Source organism: Colletotrichum paranaense (genome assembly GCF_030867605.1).
Source record: "Colletotrichum paranaense strain IMI 384185 chromosome Unknown Scaffold_5.1, whole genome shotgun sequence".
Taxonomy (NCBI): domain Eukaryota; kingdom Fungi; phylum Ascomycota; class Sordariomycetes; order Glomerellales; family Glomerellaceae; genus Colletotrichum; species Colletotrichum paranaense.
The window spans coordinates 1,693,005-1,712,401 of NW_026848963.1; the positions used below are offsets into that span (position 1 = coordinate 1,693,005).

The following is a 19,397-nucleotide window of genomic DNA, read 5'->3' on the forward strand; positions in this document are numbered from 1 at the left end:
ATGAAATGCCACCGGTGAACGCTATGTTGCGGTGAGGGCCAGATTTGTTCGTATCAGGCCAGGACAGCCCAGACATGAAGCCAAGCCACCTTTGCCCTAATTTGCTCCTGCGGTAAGGCCAAGAATGATCTGCCGTGTTAGCGAACATTGACCAATAGCGTTGTAGTAAATGAATCTGAATTCATCTGCGGTGAAAGCTCAAAAAGCTCTGCTTTGCGGGGAAAGCATATCAGATAGTATGTCTCAGACCAATCGTAGAGACATGCCCTCAACTCACATGAAATGTCTTGCCTCGTACTGTCCTGTACGACATGCCAGCAACAGGCGATCGGCATGTCATGTACCCTGTCGGCGATCTCCGTCTTCCAATGAATGAGGTTAGAATACTCATCATGTCCGAAATCCTGCAGGCGGTGCGGCCCGTCCGAAGGACGTTTGGAGCCGTTTGCACCAGCGTGCTACTTCGGGCATCAAACATCACACCCGGCCGATGTCTTTGCTTTTCTTGTGCGGCTGCGGAATGCTCCCTTTCCCCTCACCTTCGGAATTGCCCCCCGCCTGCTGACCGACATAACACAGCGCTAGATATGTCTCACGAGTGACAGCCCATGGCAAGAAGCGACGCTCCTACTCAGTTCTCAACCTCCACCATCTCAACCTCCTCCAAGCACAACGAGTCTGCCAAACTCACGGTTTGCGACGTGAACCTCAATCATGACTGGCTCCCTGTTAACATCCTCCCCTCACTTCAGGGCGCCACAATCTGCATGTCTCCGGCTGGCATAGGAAACAGGCACGACAGGCAATGCTGGCATTTTGGCTCCAGACATGTCGACGATGTGTCTCAGTCATTCTACCGCATTGGGAGGGTTTTTTCAGTACGGTTTCACATTCCACCTTGTATTCGAGGTCGAACGGAAATGCCTCGGTGCGCCGGCATACCCTTCGTGCTCATGCAGATCCGCAGTGAACATCCGTTTGACTGGACGCCACTCAAGTCTCCATCATGAAGTGAGGGGATCTTGGAAATCTCGAGGTGAGGGGGTATTTTGTATCTCTTGGCCAAGCGGTCAGCAGATATGGGTGCCATTTGATTGAGTGTTGAGATTGATATATGAGTACCATAGCAGAGCCTCTTGGTGTGGGCCATGGAGTCACGAACCTCACTTCTCATCCGCTTCCCCTCATCTATCACCCTTATACTCTGAGGCAGCGGGTGAATCATGGCTACCAACTTTACTCAGAAATTCCAGGCTGGAGAGTCTTATGGAGATGCGCGCCAAGACTCGGCTAACTTCTTCAATGACCCGGCGAAGATTGCAGCTGATATCCTGAAGGACTATGTCTCCGTACGCGGTCAAACCTCCCCGGCGGAGCTTGTCGGCCTCATCAAAGAGCTCCTCTCGAAGGGCGAGCCTCTTGATGATAAGAAAGGGTAGGAACGACCACCAATGAGCTTGATATGGCCCAATTCTAACGTCAAGCAGAACAACCGAGATCCTCATTGGCATTCTTACATCTCTGCCTGCCACGTCCAAGGCCAGGACAATGCTCACCAACAAGCTCATTGACACATTATGGGGAAATCTTCAGCATCCCCCACTGAGCTATGTCGGTGGTGACATCAAGTACGACGCTCTCAATGAAGAAGGCGTAGTCCTCGACAGCAACGGACAGCCACAGACAAAGGAGCCTCAAGCAACAGACTCGATCGAGTTCACTGCTCCTGGCACCAATATCCGTCTTCGCGAACAAGTACCGCAGGCGCCTGACGGCTTGCACCACTACCGCTCTCCCGATGGCAGTTTCAACAACATCCTCGAGCCAAATTTGGGCAAGGCTGGAACGCCTTACGCCAAGTCGGTCAGGACGTCCAAGAGACTTCACGGCGTCAAGCCTGACCCGGGTCTCCTGTTTGACCTGTTGATGGCTCGTGACGAGGGGTCTTTCAAGGAGAACCCGGCCGGTATCTCTTCGATGCTGTTCTACCACGCCTCTATCATTATTCACGACATCTTCAGAACCAACCGGACCGACATGAACAAGAGCGACACATCATCTTACCTCGACTTGGCACCCTTGTACGGCTCATCTCTCAAGGACCAGCTTGAGATCAGAACGATGAAGGAAGGAAAACTCAAGCCTGACACATTCCACGAGAAGCGTCTCCTTGGACAGCCCGCGGGAGTCAACGTCATGCTGGTCATGTACTCTCGTTTCCACAACTACGTTGCCGATATCCTGCTCAAGATCAATGAGAACGGGCGCTTCACACTGCAAACCAAACCCAACGCCACCGACATTGAGAAGGCCAAGGCTGTTGCCAAGCAAGACCATGACCTCTTCAACGTGGCACGTCTCATTGTGGGTGGTCTCTACATCAACATCTCGTTGCACGACTACTTGAGAGCCATCACCAACACGCACCACTCCAAGAGCGACTGGACCCTCGACCCTCGCGTTGAGATTAACAAGCAATTCGACAGCGATGGCGTGCCCCGCGGCGTTGGCAACCAAGTCAGTGTCGAGTTCAACCTGCTGTATCGCTTCCACTCCTGCATCTCCAAGAAGGATGAGAAGTGGATCGACGGGTTCTTTGGTAAGATCTTCAAGGGCAAGCAGCCTGCGGACCTCCAAAACATCAGCATCGAGGAGCTTGGCAAGGCCTTCGTTGATTACGAGCAGTCAATCCCCAAGGACCCAAGTGTTCGCACCTTTGACGACCTGAAGAGACAAGAAGACGGCACCTTCAAGGACGAGGATCTGGCTCGTATCCTCAAGGAGGCCATGAACGACCCGGCTGGATGCTTCGGTGCTCGCATGGTGCCCAAGGCCCTCAAGATCATCGAGGTTCTGGGTATCAACCAGGCGCGCAGGTGGCAGGTCGCGTCGCTGAACGAGTTCCGAGAGTTCTTTGGCTTGAAGAAGTATGACAAGTTCACCGACATCAACTCCAACCCCGATATTGCCAGCCTCCTTGAGAAGCTCTACACCGACCCTGACATGGTCGAGCTTTACCCTGGTAAGCTCATTCTGACAGAAGTTCATCCTTGAGACATATTTAACGCATCACAGGGCTCATGATTGAGGACATCAAGCCGGTACGCAACACTGGCAGCGGTATCTGCCCGACATACTCTGTCGGCCGAGCTGTCCTCTCTGACGCCGTGACTCTTGTCCGCTCAGATCGCTTCAACACCATTGACTACACCGTTAGCAACCTGACGGCATGGGGTTTCAACGAGGTCCAGCAGGACTACAAGACCCTCGGTGGCTCGATGCTGTACAAGCTCATCCAACGAGGACTGCCCAACTGGTTCCCCTACAACTCGGTAGCCGTCATGCAGCCCATGTACACCAAGAAGATGAACGAGACCATTGCAAGGGAGATTGGCACCTTCCACCTCTACACCTTGGAAGACCCAACACCTCCACGTAAGGCCATCATCACCCAATCAAGCGGGGCCATCAAGTATGTCTTGAGCAACCCTAAGCAATTCGTCTTGCCGTGGCTCCGGCCTCTCGAGGCCATGTTCACGAATTCCAAGCGGGACATCAGCTGGTTCATGCTCGCGGGTGACGAGCAGAAGAACTACCAACACCGCATCAACATCAAGAAGGCGCTCAGCAAGATTCCGACTCTGCACAACGCGATCCACGAGTTCATCGACCGCGTGGGCGCAGAGCTCGTCAAGAAGGAGACGTTCAAGATGAAGGAAGGCCTGCACCAGATGGACATCATCCGCGATGTTGCCATCCCCTTGAACGCTCAGCTTCTTGCTGACCTCTTCTACTTTGATCTGCGCACTGACGAGAACCCTGGTGGTACCCTTGGCCATGCTGAGCTCTACAACCATTTGCTGAATGTCCGTATTTGGGGAGTCAATGACAACGACCCAGCTCAGTCATGGAACCGTCGCCGCCGCGCGATTGAGAGCGTCAACGTTATTATCGAGTCGACGGCTGGCCCCGTCAAGGAGGTCCATGCCGGTCGTGGCCTTGGCTTTGGAATCGCCAACGCCATCTCCAGCGCGGTCGGTCGCAGGGCCAACTTCAAGAAGGATTCGCTGCGGTCGTGCGGCTACAAGTTTGTCGAGGAGCTCTTGGCGCAAGGAAACTCGGTCGATCAAGTCGTCGACAACATGTGGCTGACTGCTTTCGGCGGTATCGGTGTTCCTGTTACAACTGTAAGCCTTGCCCCTCTTTAACCACGGCGAAGATATCATGGACTAACCTTTGCTCCAGTTCTACGAAGTGTTGTCGTTCTTCTTGCGCCAAGAGAATGCCTCCATCTGGGCAGAGGTACAAAACCTAGCACAGAACAAGGACGACGCAGGACTCCACGCCTACGTCCGCGAGGCACAGCGTCTCACCAGCGGGCAGCGTAACGTGCGTGTTGCGACGGCACCGGCCGAGATCGACGGCAAGCCAGTCCAGCCGGGCACTGCAGTCGTGATGCTTCTTGTGAGTTTACTCTGTCCGCCCGTTATCTGATCATGTGCTGACAATGATCTTCTTTCCTAGGGCGGCGCTGGGCGAAACCCAGGGGAGATCGCCAACCCCGACAAGTTCGACGCGAACCGCAAGGCCGAGGAGGTTTCTGCCTTCAGCTACGGCCAACATGAGTGCTTGGCCAAGGACATTGCCACGACTTTCGTGGTGGGACTCGTCAAGCTCGCGGCTGATCTCAAGCAGCTGCGCCCGGCACCGGGCCAGATGGGCATCGTCAAGACCATCCAGGTCGGCAGCGAAAAGGCGTACCTGAACGACAGTTGGTCGTACCTTGGCTTTGATGCCAGCAGTAAGTGCACTCTTGAAGTTGCATGCAATCGTTTGTTTCTCAAAGAGCAATGCTAACAATCCGGACAGCCTGGAAGGTTCACTTTGATGGCCATGGAAAGGGCACATACAAGGGCGATGCTGCTGCACCAAATAACCAGATTGACTTGGGACAGTACTACTACCTTCTCAAGCAGCGCAAGGAGAACTTGCTCAGTGGCCTCGGTGGACCGGCCAGCATCCGTGCTCAATGAGCGAGGATTGCTCCATTGTCTTCAAACGTTGAGAAGGTCAGGTCAGATTGACAAAGGCATCGCCATGGGTTGACGATTGAGTATTACTCGCGGCGAAGACATGTAAGGGCATATTCTGAGCAAGAATAAAACAAAGTTTCCCACAGGCTTTACTTGGTGATTGTGTAAATCCACCAATTAATTGGGTCCCCCACACTTCCGGAAGCCGAGCAGAAATGATGCTTTTCCCTAGCTGTTGGCGTCAGCCGGTGCGCATCAGAGTTTCGGGTAATCGTAGTTAGCGGACTTACCTTAACTCAAAACGCTGCACCTGGAGCTCGGTCTTTGACGATTGTCAGCAATTGAGTTTAACAATCTCACAGCTTGTCAATCGAACCGCTTGTCGTAAGAATGAGCCAAGGACTAGTTTTCGAGATACGACTCTGAGGCTGAAAGGGTGCAGGAAATGCTAGCCGTCATCCGAATGAGGCAAGGAAAAGGCGAGAACCCTCAAGACGGGACTTCAGGGGAAAGTAGCGGAGATCGCCCTTGGCCGCTTGGCCAACGCCCAGTCTCCGTGAATCGTGGGGATTTCCTCCGGGAGACAACCATGCAAGCTCCCCATTCTGAGTACCGAGAACTGTGTACATTACCACTGCGTGCCCATGCCTCGCGAATAGAGGAACACTACTGATGAGACTGGGTCGCAAACGGAGTAGGGATTCTCGTATTGCCCCCTCGTTGACTGATTCTGTCGTTTCGGACGACTCCTGATGTGCTGCCAGTTCGTCCTGTGTCATCATCGCCTATCCACTTTGGCACTTTGTCAGCTCGAATCAATTTCGCTTGACACCGAACATGGAGTAGGGGCTTTGTGTGTTGTGTGTGTGGTGGTTCCAGTGGAGACAAAGGGGGCAACATTTCGCCGTACTGATGGGCACAGATGGCGCCTATTTCTGTTAGTCTCCGCGGCAAGTTGATTAAACTCGCGCGTCACGTTAATTGCCGTTGGGTTACTGTTGGCCTCTTACACGGCAACACGGCCCCCAACATGGCCAGCGCGTGCCTGTTTCCGAGGAGTATCATCCGTAGAGGAATGCAAAGTTTTTGCATCACACAGCAGTAAATCTGCTGCGTCACGTCCGTTGATGGCCAGCCAAGAAAGTCAAAATAAGCGTATAGCCTACCAAAACAGATACTTAAACGCCGCTTCTATAGGGTAGACACGAGACAGCTTCAATTTAGACGACCATCGATTAGTAACCCGCACCGACTTTGACTGAACCATTCCAGAGACTCAGTGTCATGTCATCTCATAGTAATTGGTCTCCGTCTCGTAAGGTGCATACGGATACTGTTTGTGGAGGCAATCTGGGCTACTCCGTCGAAGCCGTCCACAGGGAATCCCTGATCTAAGAACAAAAGGGCCCAGAGTTGTTACACCAGGCGCCGGCAACGTCCTCCGGGTCCATCAACCGTACATGTAGATCTCGCCAAAACGGGAAATACGCACTCGACTCCTGGCCCACGGATTTAGTGATCTCTCAAAGAGGAGCGAAAGCGAGCCAACATGTCCTACTGTAGTCTGTAATACTCCGTATGCCTGTAACCCTGCGTGTCCCGCGTCTGTCCAGCCCATTCGTAGTATCAAACCCACTAAAAAGCTGTATCGTTGAAACATTGCTGGATCCAGAGGCGAGAAAACCCATTTCGAGATGATATGAACCGCTATGGCAACTGTAAGTTTGGATGATTCCACCAATAAGGCAGCGTGGGTACATCATCACTGAAGCTTGTATATAAAGAAAGAAGATTAGCCTCTCTCGGCATTCGATCAGCCATTCGCAGCCCATTTCCAATTCACAAACAGTCATTCTTTTCACTTCACCAACTACCAACATTCACTTCTATCTTCCATCCACTATCACCGCCAAGATGCCTTCCACCACCCAGATGCTCTCCGCCCTGGCCGTCACGGCCGTCGCCGGCGTCCAGGCCGCCATGGGCCCGGCCTTCAGCACCGGTCCCGTCGCCTCCGACTCCTTCATCCGCGAAGCCACCTCCACCCTCGTCCTCCCCGCCGCCCCTTCCAACAACAAAGGCAGCGCCTCCCTCTGGGTTGGCATGGGCACCTCCAACGGCGACCTGATCCAGTCCATCGCCGACAACTCCAACTACGACAACACCGGCACCGACAAGTGGTCCATCTTCGCCTACACTCTTCTCAGCACCGGTGCCAACTCCCAGATGCCTGTTCAGACTGAGGGCACCGACGCCTCTGAGGGTGACAAGATCACCATGCACTGTAAGCTGCTCTCTTGAGGTTGATGAGGTTGTGGCTTGTTGCTAACGGAAAATCAACCTACAGACAAGTTCGATGATGCCTCCCAGAACTACACCCAGACCGTCTCCATCAACGACAAGGTCGTCGCCACCCTGTCCACCAAGGACGGTGAGGCCCAGGGCTGGGGCAGCGCCGTTGAGTGCGCCGCCGAGGACTGCGGCACCGTTGGTGCTCACTGTAAGTCCACATCCACTATAATTTCCATTTCTCCCAAACACCGAATCAGTGTGCTGACAATGACCTCCAATAGCCTGGATCAACACCAAGATCATCCTCGACAAGGCCGACGCCAACTACATCAACACCATGGGCAAGGGCAACGGCGTCACCGGCGACATGTCCACCAGCGACGGCGGCAAGACTTGGACCGTCACCACCATTGATATCCCCGAGTTCACCTTTGGACAGTAAATGTGCTAGGCCACTTCAAGAGCTGAGCTCGTTTGCCTCCGGAAGGGAAAGGTTTTTTCTTGTACTTTATACCATGTCTTCACACACGCATCGCTGTACATATGTAGTACCCTGCTAGCCAAGATACCAAGTTGCGACTGTAAAATAACAAAAGCTTTAATGATCAACCATGTAACTTGCCCATCTCTGACACCATCGAATCACTCATCTCGCAAAAGCCTTTGCAATACGTGGATACATGTTGTCACCCAGTCATTGCCCATATATGTACAGAGGGTCTGCAATGATGATTCTTTGAAGTCCTCAAATGCGATTCTTGCTCTCAGTTTGTACTTCTAGTCTCCTGACTCGTTGCCACCATTTGTGCTTCGCTACTGTCGAAACCCCATCGTGAATCTGCGTGATCCCCAGATGTTTCTGCCAGTGCAGGTCATAGGTCCAGCTCATTCTCCTCCACGATGCTTAATCCTCCATTCGAACATGCTACATTCCTTCGGCCTTCATGATGTGTTCCAGTAGCAGAGCAATGAATGGTTTTGCGGCTTTCTCACGCGAGAGACGGATTCCCCATTTGAAGAGGCCTTCGAAGACCTCTCAATAACTCCCAAGAAATATCAATGTTCTTGACCTTGGCATTGAAGAGCCCATCGAAGTCGTCTTCGGAATCATCCGTCTGGTGATGATGCACGCGAGACTTAGCCAAGAGAGATCTCGTCAGTACGAGGATTGATGTAGATGCAATCCACGCCCGGGACCGGGAAAGCCGCGGCGTTTCTTCAACGCAAATATCCAGCCGCGTTCTACGCAAGAGGCGATCACAGGTGAAATTGCGCCGGTTGATCTTTCTGCAAGCGGGAAGAACGTTAGCTTTTACTGTCATTTGGAGAGAGAGAGGGCCTTCGGCGAGAAGTTGACATACCTGAGTCATGCTGCCCTTCTTCGAGCACCTCTGTTTGAACAAGAGGAACTATCCTTGAGCCAAAGCCAGCCTGTCTTTGGAGATCATTTGAAGTAGGCTGTGGAGCGCATAGTGATGATGATGCTTGGAGCAAAAGATGGATCCACAGCAACACATGTGAGGGGTTTCCCACCACATCATGTGCATGCTGTCCTTGAATTAGGCTAGTGCCTGCATTCATGGCTGAAGTTTTGAACATGTTTCGAGATTCTTCGTCTCAGTGATTGGAATCGCCTGGCAGAGGCAGATTGTAGTCATCGAGCACATGGGCGAGGCGATGAAGGCAAAAACAATAAATATTTGTAGAAAGTGCGACAGTCTTAAGTCGTTTTGAGCAAAATATCCTGATCCAGTTGTCCTTGAATCAGGTAGGCCGAGCCGCGCGAGTGTGGGCATTGCCGGTCGAGGTGGCTCCAGAGGCCGGTCGGAAAGGGCGTTGAGCCATTCGACAAGGTCTCGGGCCCTGTTCTTCTCTGTCCCCAAAAAGAAGCGATGTCGCTTTTCCTGAAGACCCTCGAACGGCGTCTTCATGACGATCTCGAGCTTTCTCTTGATGCCGTATCTGGGCCGAAATATCTTGAGGGGATTCGCGACCGAACCCCCTCAAGCCATCGTATAAATAGGGCCACGTCCCTCCGGGCCATGACCATCTCGATGGTAGCAATGGTGCTCGCTGACCCCGTGGGCAGTGGCGGGCCCATAGGTAAGAGGAGAAGTAGTGTTGGTATCTCCGCCTGCAAAGGAAGAAAGATTGCCGTAGTCTTATACTCTCCGTTTTCCGGGAGAGCTGTCGGGCCAAACCCCTGGTTGAACGACGAGCATCGCGTTGAGCATAGCTTGGAGTAGGCGAAGAAGTAGAGTGTGCAATTGCCTTTGAGCACTCTAACGGCCAGGAGATCGCTGAAGTCATGGCCGAGGATGCATCCCCTTTTACTATTTGAGGTCCGCCACCGTTGTTGGATGGTTGAAAGTGTCGTTAGACTTGGTTCTTTGAACATTGTCTGAGCAAGAATTCAGGGCAGGGTAGTGTTTCCAACAGACTCTCCTCAGAACAACGTGAACTTGTGGTAAACACCACTCTTAATATTCTCGCCTTTCTTGCGCCCGCCACCCAGTGACAGTATAGAGGCCGTCGGAACCTGAGGAATGGAAATGGGCCAGTGTTTGAAGTCTTCCCCATGGGGGCAAAGGCGTAATTCGAACTAGATTGTGAGTAGAGATTAGTGCTAATTCTGGCCTTCAAATGCAAGGGGAGGGAGTTCACCATATCAGAACAGTGACTTTCCATGATAGGAGTGGTAAAAAGGAGCAACACCGACACCCCCCAGTACAACCTCGGCCTTGGAGGCCTCGGATCATTCTGTCCTTGATCCCTTATCGGCTGCAGACCGTTCGTGACGTGGTGAGTGTGGACGAATCTGGGCAGGCAGAAATAACCTCCCAGACAGCCACATTGCGGAAAATCGTGTAGTTGGCTGGGTTGGTAGTGAAACACCTACAAAAAGTCAGTCTGATACCATCTCGGGCGACACAAGCAGGACATCACACCAAATCGTTTTGCAGTTCCGCGCATGCTGCTGCTCTTTGCTAAGCAGACTGTCACCCAGTCGACGAGTCTTTGCAACAGCTGGTAGCTACAGGTGACGACCTGAGGGCTGCGGATGGTGATGGCGACCACCAGACTTGATGAAACTTGTCGAAGATATGCCACAGCGCCAGCGCTGAATGAAGCTATTGTTGGCTGTCGGTGCCTGTGGTAGACAGGCAATGAATGTTTGGAGCCAGCTCCAAGTTATGAAGCATGTATTCAAGCAAGCAACTCGGGGTTGGTGAGCTCTGCCGTCCAACATCAAGACTTGCGATGGAGTTAGCAATTGCTCAGACGAGGATGATAAAGGACGGAGGATGAGGTACTTACGGCTGACTTGATGTTCTCGAGGTGAACAAGTGTTCGAACAATGAAAGTGAAGAAAAGAAACTGTTTCACAAAGAGTGTTGAGTGGTGTGAAGGGGAGGTGCCAATTTCTTCCGTCTGACGACAAGACTTGCGATGGCAATCAGTAATTTCTCAGACGAAGGAAGGAACGAGGGGATAACCACATACAATTCTCTTGGTGCCGGACTCAAAGCGTTCAAGAAGACATCGAAGCGTTCATGAAGACACCTCGGAATGAGTGGAAGGAGACATGAGACGCTGCTGAAGGTCCCGAGTCCTTCCGTCCAAAGAGTAACCTTGCGATGGCGTTAGCGACTGCTCGGACGAATGTAGAGAACGCAGGTGAAGACTTACCAGCCTGCTTCGTGTTGAATTGGACGGAGGATTCGAACAAGGAATGGAAATAGTGAAAGAACTCCCCCGATTGTGGCTCCAGAAGCTGTTCGGGGTAGTGAGAGGGGAACCACTTTGAGCTCAAGGTCAAGGACCTCAGTCGGGGTGAAGAGGAAAGAAGAAAGGAAGGATGGGTGAAGTCGGGGAGAAAGGCTGGCCTTTTATATTGGGGAGGAGGGAGGGCCAGAAGATCTCAAAGGGTCGTTCAACCGCCCTCACGTGATGAACGACCGTCTGGAAGACCCGACGGAAGGAGCAGAACGGACGAAGTGAGGGAAGGGAAGGCTATGAAGCGCGATGAAATTTCGTCCAAAGAAGGGGGTGAGGTGGTGCACAAGAGGAAGGAGGGCCTCATGATAGAGCAGGAAGGGGCGGTTGAGCTTCCCACCGGCATATCTACGGAGCTTGTGATTGTAGTTTAGGAAAGAACAAAGTACACCTAGCACTATAGAACGATTGTTTCATTTGAGAAATAATGATGGGTAGCTATGAGGATGATGATTATCTGTCGAGTTTTACCTCAACACAAATACCCAGGCATAGATGCTATATAGCTTACTCATTCATAGATGAGGGCATCCACATGCATGCTTCCTCTAGAGACATGAGAGCTACATTGCCTCAATTCAGAACGGCACCATGGTCAACGATATGGGGCAAATGGATCCATGAAGGCGACGCTATGAGGAATCTTCTTCTTACAACTTGAGCACTTATCATTTATGTTAGCAGCTTGTGAGCAGCATGCAACAATAAGAGCTATATGTATTGAGGTTAATGTGACTTTTCTCCATTCAAATCACTCCAGAGAATTGGAAACCATCTTACATTTCAACACTATTCCCAAGCTTCCATTTAATCTGTCTGCTTATGACGAAGCTGAGGTCTCATGTTGTGGCTTCGTGACTGACGCTTAAATGAGAGACGATGATTGGTCAATGGGGGAATGACATCGATGACGTAGCTCACTGGTCAACAACCTCCGAGCCCCAAACTCGCTCCCTTCCCTTTGTCCATTTGCTCCAAAACACCATCGCTGTCCTCAAGATTCTCCTCTAGATGCTACTGCGACCACGACAGCTCAACATCGGCCTTCGACTCACCCACGGAGCTCCCATCGTCTCCACGACTCCCATCCTCCGGCCCCTCAACCACAGTCATCAACTCCCGCAACAAACACCCCTCCACACCACAACAATGAGCTGGATGGACTCCTGGTCCCGACCAGGCAAATCCCAAGCCACGCCAGCACCCTTTTACCTCCTCCCCAACGGCGACCAAACACCCTACTGCCGCACCTGCGGCCGCGTCATCTCCAGCCGCAAGACCGCAGCCACAAACACATCCTCCAAGTCAAACTCCAACAAGGACAAAGCCTCCGAAACCCAAAAACCCCCCGTCGAGGCGAAATACTGCTCCTCCCGCTGCCGCGCAAAGAAACCAAGCCGTCTAGACAAGGAAATCGAACAAGTATTCGTCCGCTTCCTCCAAGGCGAGGAAGAAATCCAAACCGAGGCAAAAACAAAACCCAAGAAAACAAAGGGCGACACCCGAATCCTCGTCCCCTGCGACATCGTCGAAGAAACCTTCTTCGGCGAGCGAAAAGCCCCTGACCAAATCTACGGCCGGGGCAAAAACCGCGCCTCGCGCGTCATCACCGCCAAATCATCCTCCTCTGACAACGAAGACGAGGGCATCTCCCTCCGCGAACGCCGCTCCTACGACGAAGACGGAGGCGAGGACATAATCGACGAGATGCTAGGCGTAGACCGCACCAAATCCACAGAGCTGGATCCTAGCGTGCAGGCGAGCCTCTCTGTGCGCAGCGGGACGAGGGTGAGGCCTCCGCAGACGCAGAGCCAGGTGAATGGGAGCGTGGGCGGGGAGAAGGGGCGGGCGGAGAGGGTTGAGGAGACGGAGGAGATGAGGGAGAAGAGGGCTGAAGGGCAGAGGAAGGCTCACGAGAGGGAGATGGTGAGGTGTGCTGCTAGGAGGGGGGTTGTGTTTGGGTTTCTGGTTGGGGATGGCGAGGAGAGGAGGAAGTGTGAGGCTGTTAGACAGGGCAAGGTTGTTGAGCCTAGCTTTGCAAAGGGGGATTGGTCTATTCGGTGGCGGGAGGATTGATTATCGGCGTTGAGAAGCATCGGGTGCATCACACATTGCACAAGGTAGACGAAAAAGATGAATGAACATGAATTCTACGCTGTATTAATTTCCTTTTCCGGTCGTAAACATATACATATACAAGCTCAAACGCTCCGGCATTCTCTGCTTTTTTTTCAACTCTAACAAATCTCTTCTCAAGTCTTTCAAGTCTTTACAAATCTTGTAACTCTGGACTCTCGGGCTCTACGCTTTCTACAGGAAGCTGGTGGCCACGGTGATAGCGGTGGTGTACACCATGCCGACAAGGCCGAGGGCCATGAGCGCGTAATCGCAAATCTTTTGGTTTCTCGTCTCGGCGATGCCCTTGAGATGCAGGTAGGGCGGGTAAATGTAGACCAAAGGCACGCACGCAAATGATCCAATGAGCGCGACAAAACGGTCGAGGTTGGCGGAGCCGGCAATGGAGATGGCGATGCAGAGGGCGACGAGGGAGGTGCGGAAGGCGTTCTTCTTCCACTTTGTCAGGAGATCCTTCTTGCCTGAGCGGTAGCCAAAGATCTTGGTCTCGATGATACGCATGGCGGGGAATAGCTGGACGGGGTTGCCGACGAGGACAGCGAGGGCGTACATGAACTGCACGGCGTTGACGAGGCGGCTGTCTTGCGGGTAGTTGTCGATAATTTCAATCTTTGTGCGGTCTCCGAACGTCGCGTAGCAGAGGGCGCCGACCGAGGTAAAGACGCAGGTGATGAGGAGCATGACGCCCGCCAACAGGGGCTCAAAGTGCTCCGGCTTCTTCATGCTGGCCTGGATGGGAATGATGAGGCCGATGCCCTCGAACGTGAAGATGGAGGCGCCAATCGTGAGGGTGTAGGAGCTCGGGTTGAAGAGCTTGACGGAGGGATCCATGCCGCGGGTAGCGAGGGCCGAGATGTCGTACCACCAGATGTATCCTACGCCAATGATGATGAAGACGTCGGCAAGGAGGGCAGCTGGACCGAGCTTGGAAATGTTGCGAATGAAGGCTAGGGGCACAATGACAATGGCCTGCAGAGCAATGAGGGCGGTTGAGTCGAGGGGATTCGCGCCGCCCGTTACTGCCTTCAAGAAGGAGAACCAGTTGTCGGCCACAAACACGAGACCCGTGCAAACGAAGCCAATCTGAGAGAGTGTGATAGACGCCAAGATGAGGGAGCGCATGCGCGGGCCCGAGATTTCCTTGCCGAGGTCACCGTAACCACCGCCGTAGCGGGTGCGGCACTGCAGGAGCAGGTGGAAGGCAACCATGGAGATTGCGGCCACGACGAGCATGGTCAGAGAGGAGAAGAGGATGCCGCCGTTCTTGAAGGCCTTGGGCAAGAACATGATGCCCGTGCCAATGAAGGCCTTGAGGGTTGTGAAGAAGGTCTTTGTGGTGCTGGCATCGCCGGCCTTCTTGGCGAAGCGCGAGGACCGGCGTCTTCCCAGCAGCGGACGGGTCTCGGTAGGTGCACCGCGGGGTCTATCTTGCGCCTCCTCTTCATCCTCGTCGTCCGAGACAATGGCCTCCTCGTCTGAATCGGCAAGATCCTCACCAGCGAAGGAGCCGTAGAAGTCGAGGAACTCTACAAAGTTGCGGGTAATGGGGAGTGTGGCGGCAGTATAATTGTGTTTTTGCATGACAAATTGGCGGCGAAAGCCCTGGGGCAGAAGCATCTCGGCGGCGGGCAGGTCGGATTCGTGGCCGGACTCGGTGCGGCGCGGGTGGGAGAATGTCTGGGCGCGCTTCAAGGTTTGTTCCCTAGCCGAAATCTTGAATAGATCGCGATGCATGTCGCCGCCGGGGAGAAGGAGGGAGGATGCCTCCTCGACGTTGTCGCCGTCGTCATTTTCGGTGGCGGGGAGGTTCGGGGCGGAATTGGAGTTTATGTGAGCGAGGTCACCGTTGGAGAGGTTTCGTGTGCCGTCGAAGCTTGTGCCGTATCCCGAGGGGAGGTGATTTGCGATTACGGCACTGCGCAAGCGGTCCTCTGTGGATGAGGGTGTGTCGGACATGGCGGTGGATGTTTTTGGGGGATGCTGATCAGAGATGGTGTCTATGATGATGTTGTGGTGATGCTATCGAGTGGTGGAAGGAATTGGGGTAAACAACCACGACGGATGCTGGGAACTGAGAGAAATTGGAGGTCAAGTCTATGCTTGTGAGCATCCCCAGGCCATGCAAAGATGCAATTGAAACGATGAAGAAAGATGCAGAAGAGGTGGACAGAGAGAGACAGAGAGAGCCGAACTCTGAGGAAGGGTTGCCTCGGTTCAAGTTTGGATGTTTGGGCTCGCGGACTACGAGGATGCGGTCGCAGCTCTAGTCATGGGATCGTGGGGAATTGGGAATTGGAGGAGATGGGAAGAAAGTGTGAAAAGCTTCAACGTTGTTTTTCAAGGTCGGTCAATGTCTGGTGTGGACACTTGACTTGGTGAAGCTCGAGCCGCTTGCGGACCCCACTGCGGATTTATGCATGGGTAGCCGAGTACACAGCTGGAAAAAGAAATAGAGGAATACTTGTGGTGGATGGGATGACTGGGCAGAAAGGGTCCGATGATGGTGGAGGGAAGAAGTTGTGTAGAGTCGACGTCTATCGCGGGGGTGGGGGGAGAGACAAAGTGGAAAAGAAATAGAACCAACGAGAGAAGAGCGGGAACACAGGAAAGACCCGGTTCGAAAGTACTGCAGATGCAGACGAGGAGGAGCTATGCCGCATGGGGTTTACTGCCTCTCTCACTCTCACTCTCACTTTCGCTGCTCTCTCTCACTCTCCACACTCACCCTTGAGACCAAGGATCGTGAGAAGGCGATACGTCAGTCCGCAGGAACAAGCGCGACTTCTGGGGCCGCGAGAACAGCACCAATGGTCACCAGAGGAGCCAGAGGAGGGGCGCCTAGCTTGACCAACTGTTCACCCTGCCACGCACCACACAAACTTGCCTCTCAGTGGAGATGTAAACGTTCAATGCTGGGCCCCCGGACAAGAGGAATTGCCGCCAGCTTATGGCGGTGAGAGAATCACATTGAACTCTGCAAGTCGCGAATGAGTGATGACAGGACTGAAGAAAAGAGTTCGACGCTCCGACTTCCCTCATGGGGTGAGACACCAAGCTCAAACAGGGCCCAGTGGAGAGACACGAGATCACGTTACCCTTCACAGACCTGTCTCGGTCTGCAGTAGATTACTCGTCATCATGGATCTGTCCCAGACATGTCTTCTACATGACACTTGCTATTCCGGGCGTTGGAAATGCATTCCTCTGAAGTTGTGTGTGTCAATGTCACTCTTGTTCTTCATTATGAGATTCACTCCGTGGCTCACTCTCACTCACTTTCCAGGTTCTCACACCAAATCTTCCAGCGGGGCCGCCAATGACGCCACCCGACGGACCCTTGAAAAAGAGACTAAAAAAATGAGAAAAGTCGAGGCCTGTAGGCTTGCCGGAGCAAATTCAAAAAATGATCCCAGCCCAACCCAATGCCCGAGCAACGATCGGGTCTCGTCCGATGCTAACCAGCGGCCAGCATCACGTGGTCCATGCCATCCAACAATATGATGACCAAATGGTCGCCTCTCAATGACCCACGTGGATTTGTTTTGATGGATCACGAACTGCCGGGAATAGCCTCACTCACTCACTTATTCATTCAGTCACCTGCCACGGTCCTCGTTTGCTCACTCACTCACCCGCCGACCGATTGCATGAAACATCAAATGGTGTCATTCAGAGCACTTCTTCACTCATCGGCCACTGTCTCATTCCGTCAGTCTCAAGTGAGACTGTGAGATCAAGACCTCATCGCGGTCCCCCTCTGCCGAGACACATGTTTTCTTTTTACCGCTGGAATGCTCATGTTTCGCGGAAAGGGTTTCTCCCCCAAATCTGAGACCTGGACTACCTAGACCCTCAATCGCCCTTTCAAAGCGACACCATCATAATAAGATGGCTGACGCTCGCTGCTGCACGGCCGCTTGCAGACCTCATCGCATTCCATCCTCATAGCCTCACCATCAATCCAGGAAAACACGTGCATCATGCGCCTGCGAGCAGCGTCATAAGGGAACAGCCAAGGCCAGCTGGATGCTTATTTCTTCTCTTCTCGTCTGTCTTCTAGAAGTCTAGACCTGGGCCTCGACGCTGAAAACAGGGGATTCTTTGTTTTTCATCAGCATTCCTCATCCTCGTCAATCTGCATCTCGACCCGACCTCCATGATCCTTTCCTGGTGATGCTCAGTTCAATCATCAACTCAACTGTCATGATCACTCCGCGCAACTACTGGCACTGCGAGTACCCTTCACACCCATTAGCACACTCAATCAGACTCACAGAAGCATCATCGGCACTCACAGTCATTGACCTTGACACACGTGAACGAACTCGCGCACTACCCCAATAATGTCAGCACCCAGCTCAGTCTCCTCATCACACCGCGGCAACATACCGCAGTCGGTCCCGTCCAGTTAATCCCGCCGCACTGACCCCACTGAGGTGCCGTCCCGGATCCTCCGGCTGCCGTGGTCGTTGTCGCTGCCGCCGTGGAGGTTCGCAGCGTCGTAGATGCGCGGCTCGTCGTCGCAGGAATCGTCGCAGGAGCTGATGAGCTCACCGGCGTCTAGAGCAGCAGTCAGCAGTCAGCTTGTCTACACCGGAACTCCAATCCTGTCTAGACTTACCACGAAACCGAACCACTTGAGGTCTTCTTCCGGAAACACATCAATCGAATGGGTCACGCCCGTACCCAGGAACGTCTTCCAAATCAAAGATCAACATGTTGTCTCAACCAGTGATTAGAGCATCAAGACTCACCTGCAACTTATCCCCAAACACGTACTTGGTATACGGGCTCCTGGGGAAGTTTGCCACCGACGACTGCGGCGTCGCAGAGTACCCAAGCACGCCCGTCCACTGCTTGATCGTCTCGTAGTAGTTCTGCACGTTCAACGTTTCGTCCGCCGCGCCGTGATAAATCTGCATCTTGGGCCGCGCCCCCGTGTACCCCGGGTACATGTTGTTCACGACGTTGGCCCACTGCTGCTGCGTCCAGATGGACTGGCCCGTCGAGCACGTCGAGTTCCAAAAGTCGGGGATGTCGTCCGCGGACATGAAGCAGCCGGCCGGAACGCCCGCGTAGGCGATGCCGGCCGCGAAGACGTCGGGATATGTTGCCGCCAGTACGTTCTTCAAGTTTACCAAAGATCACCTATCAGCATACTTGACAAGGAGAGGACGTGCAATGGTGAGCAAAAGTCGAGACATACCGTCATCATGGCACCAGACGAGATACCAGTCGCATACACCTTGCTCTTATCCGCCCCATACTGCGCAATCACAAAGCTCACCATATTCGCAATGGAGTTACTCGCGCCGCCCCCGCCGTGCGTCAGGGTCATCTTGCTCGCCACGTCCCAGCAGTTGTCGCGCGTGTACGGCGTCTGCGGGTAGATCACGATATACCCGTACGTCTCGGCGTACCGCGCCCACTGGCTGCCCTGGTAGTATGCCTGCGCGCTGCCGCTGCACCAGTGGATGCCCACGACGATGGCGGGCTTGGCGGCGAGATTCTGCGGCACGTAGAGCCACATGCGCGTGCCTGTGGGGTTCGAGCCGTAGTCTGTCACCTCGGTGAAGGTTGCGCGGGGGACGACTTCGGCGCCGAGGGCGATGTTGAGGAGGGTTAGGACCCAGAGGGCCATGCCTAGGATGAACTTCATCTCGGCGATGGGTTGATGGGGCGAGCGGGTGAACCACAAATCATCTCCTTTGAAGGGTCCGTGACGAGGCTTCTTTTGAGGATTTATCTATCTCTTCGCCGAGTCCTGTCCTACAGGTTTTCTGCAGACATGGCCTGCTTCAATGAGTGCCCCGGATCGTAAACCTCCGTATCCGTGAGTGAAGTGACATCGCGTCGATCAGGCTTGCACATCCTCCGCCACTTCTCGGCCGCATCCGTACCATTCTTTTCACTTCGAGTGCTTCATCGATGTACAGTCCCAGCTACTAAGCTTCTGTCCCTGTTCCTGCAGACCTGCCCTATCCTTACGTTAACCATCCCTCACCTATGGAGAACGTGTGCGTGCTCAAGGCGAGATGCGGCTGCTCTCTGCCCCTCCATCGCGGGCAGCGGGCCTCAGTTCCCAAATACAGTCAATTCCATTCGGAGGTATCTGCGGGAAGCCTCCTAGGAAAGACGGCTGTGAATTCCAGCTTGAAA

The 19,397-nt window shown here is 53.5% G+C and overlaps 7 protein-coding genes across 7 annotated transcripts; 3 read left to right on the top strand and 4 right to left on the bottom strand.

The window, feature by feature from the left end:
- Positions 1-1,223: 1,223 nt before the first annotated feature.
- CPAR01_06933 (linoleate diol synthase) lies at positions 1,224-5,033 on the top strand (the record flags this gene model as incomplete). Its single annotated transcript, XM_060491204.1, has 6 exons — positions 1,224-1,435; positions 1,488-3,022; positions 3,076-4,187; positions 4,246-4,464; positions 4,525-4,801; positions 4,870-5,033. The coding sequence occupies 6 exons, from the start codon at positions 1,224-1,226 to the stop codon at positions 5,031-5,033; spliced, it is 3,519 nt and encodes a 1,172-aa protein (XP_060350078.1).
- A 1,914-nt stretch (positions 5,034-6,947) lies between these two features.
- Positions 6,948-7,767, top strand: CPAR01_06934 (uncharacterized protein; the record flags this gene model as incomplete). The annotated part of the gene is made up of 3 exons (XM_060491205.1): positions 6,948-7,317; positions 7,381-7,533; positions 7,607-7,767. The coding sequence occupies 3 exons, from the start codon at positions 6,948-6,950 to the stop codon at positions 7,765-7,767; spliced, it is 684 nt and encodes a 227-aa protein (XP_060350079.1).
- Positions 7,768-8,902: 1,135 nt separating this feature from the next.
- CPAR01_06935 (uncharacterized protein) lies at positions 8,903-9,256 on the bottom strand (the record flags this gene model as incomplete). The annotated part of the gene is made up of 1 exon (XM_060491206.1): positions 8,903-9,256. One exon carries the CDS (start codon positions 9,254-9,256, stop codon positions 8,903-8,905), a length of 354 nt encoding a protein of 117 aa, XP_060350080.1.
- A 1,103-nt stretch (positions 9,257-10,359) lies between these two features.
- Positions 10,360-10,575, bottom strand: CPAR01_06936 (uncharacterized protein; the record flags this gene model as incomplete). Its single annotated transcript, XM_060491207.1, has 1 exon — positions 10,360-10,575. The coding sequence occupies one exon, from the start codon at positions 10,573-10,575 to the stop codon at positions 10,360-10,362; it is 216 nt and encodes a 71-aa protein (XP_060350081.1).
- Positions 10,576-12,113: 1,538 nt separating this feature from the next.
- Positions 12,114-13,178, top strand: CPAR01_06937 (uncharacterized protein; the record flags this gene model as incomplete). Its single annotated transcript, XM_060491208.1, has 1 exon — positions 12,114-13,178. One exon carries the CDS (start codon positions 12,114-12,116, stop codon positions 13,176-13,178), a length of 1,065 nt encoding a protein of 354 aa, XP_060350082.1.
- A 234-nt stretch (positions 13,179-13,412) lies between these two features.
- On the bottom strand, positions 13,413-15,194 carry CPAR01_06938 (transmembrane amino acid transporter; the record flags this gene model as incomplete). Its single annotated transcript, XM_060491209.1, has 1 exon — positions 13,413-15,194. The coding sequence occupies one exon, from the start codon at positions 15,192-15,194 to the stop codon at positions 13,413-13,415; it is 1,782 nt and encodes a 593-aa protein (XP_060350083.1).
- A 2,264-nt stretch (positions 15,195-17,458) lies between these two features.
- On the bottom strand, positions 17,459-18,897 carry CPAR01_06939 (PHB depolymerase family esterase; the record flags this gene model as incomplete). The annotated part of the gene is made up of 6 exons (XM_060491210.1): positions 17,459-17,478; positions 17,534-17,570; positions 17,628-17,798; positions 17,860-17,934; positions 17,993-18,364; positions 18,445-18,897. 6 exons carry the CDS (start codon positions 18,895-18,897, stop codon positions 17,459-17,461), a joined length of 1,128 nt encoding a protein of 375 aa, XP_060350084.1.
- Positions 18,898-19,397: the final 500 nt, after the last annotated feature.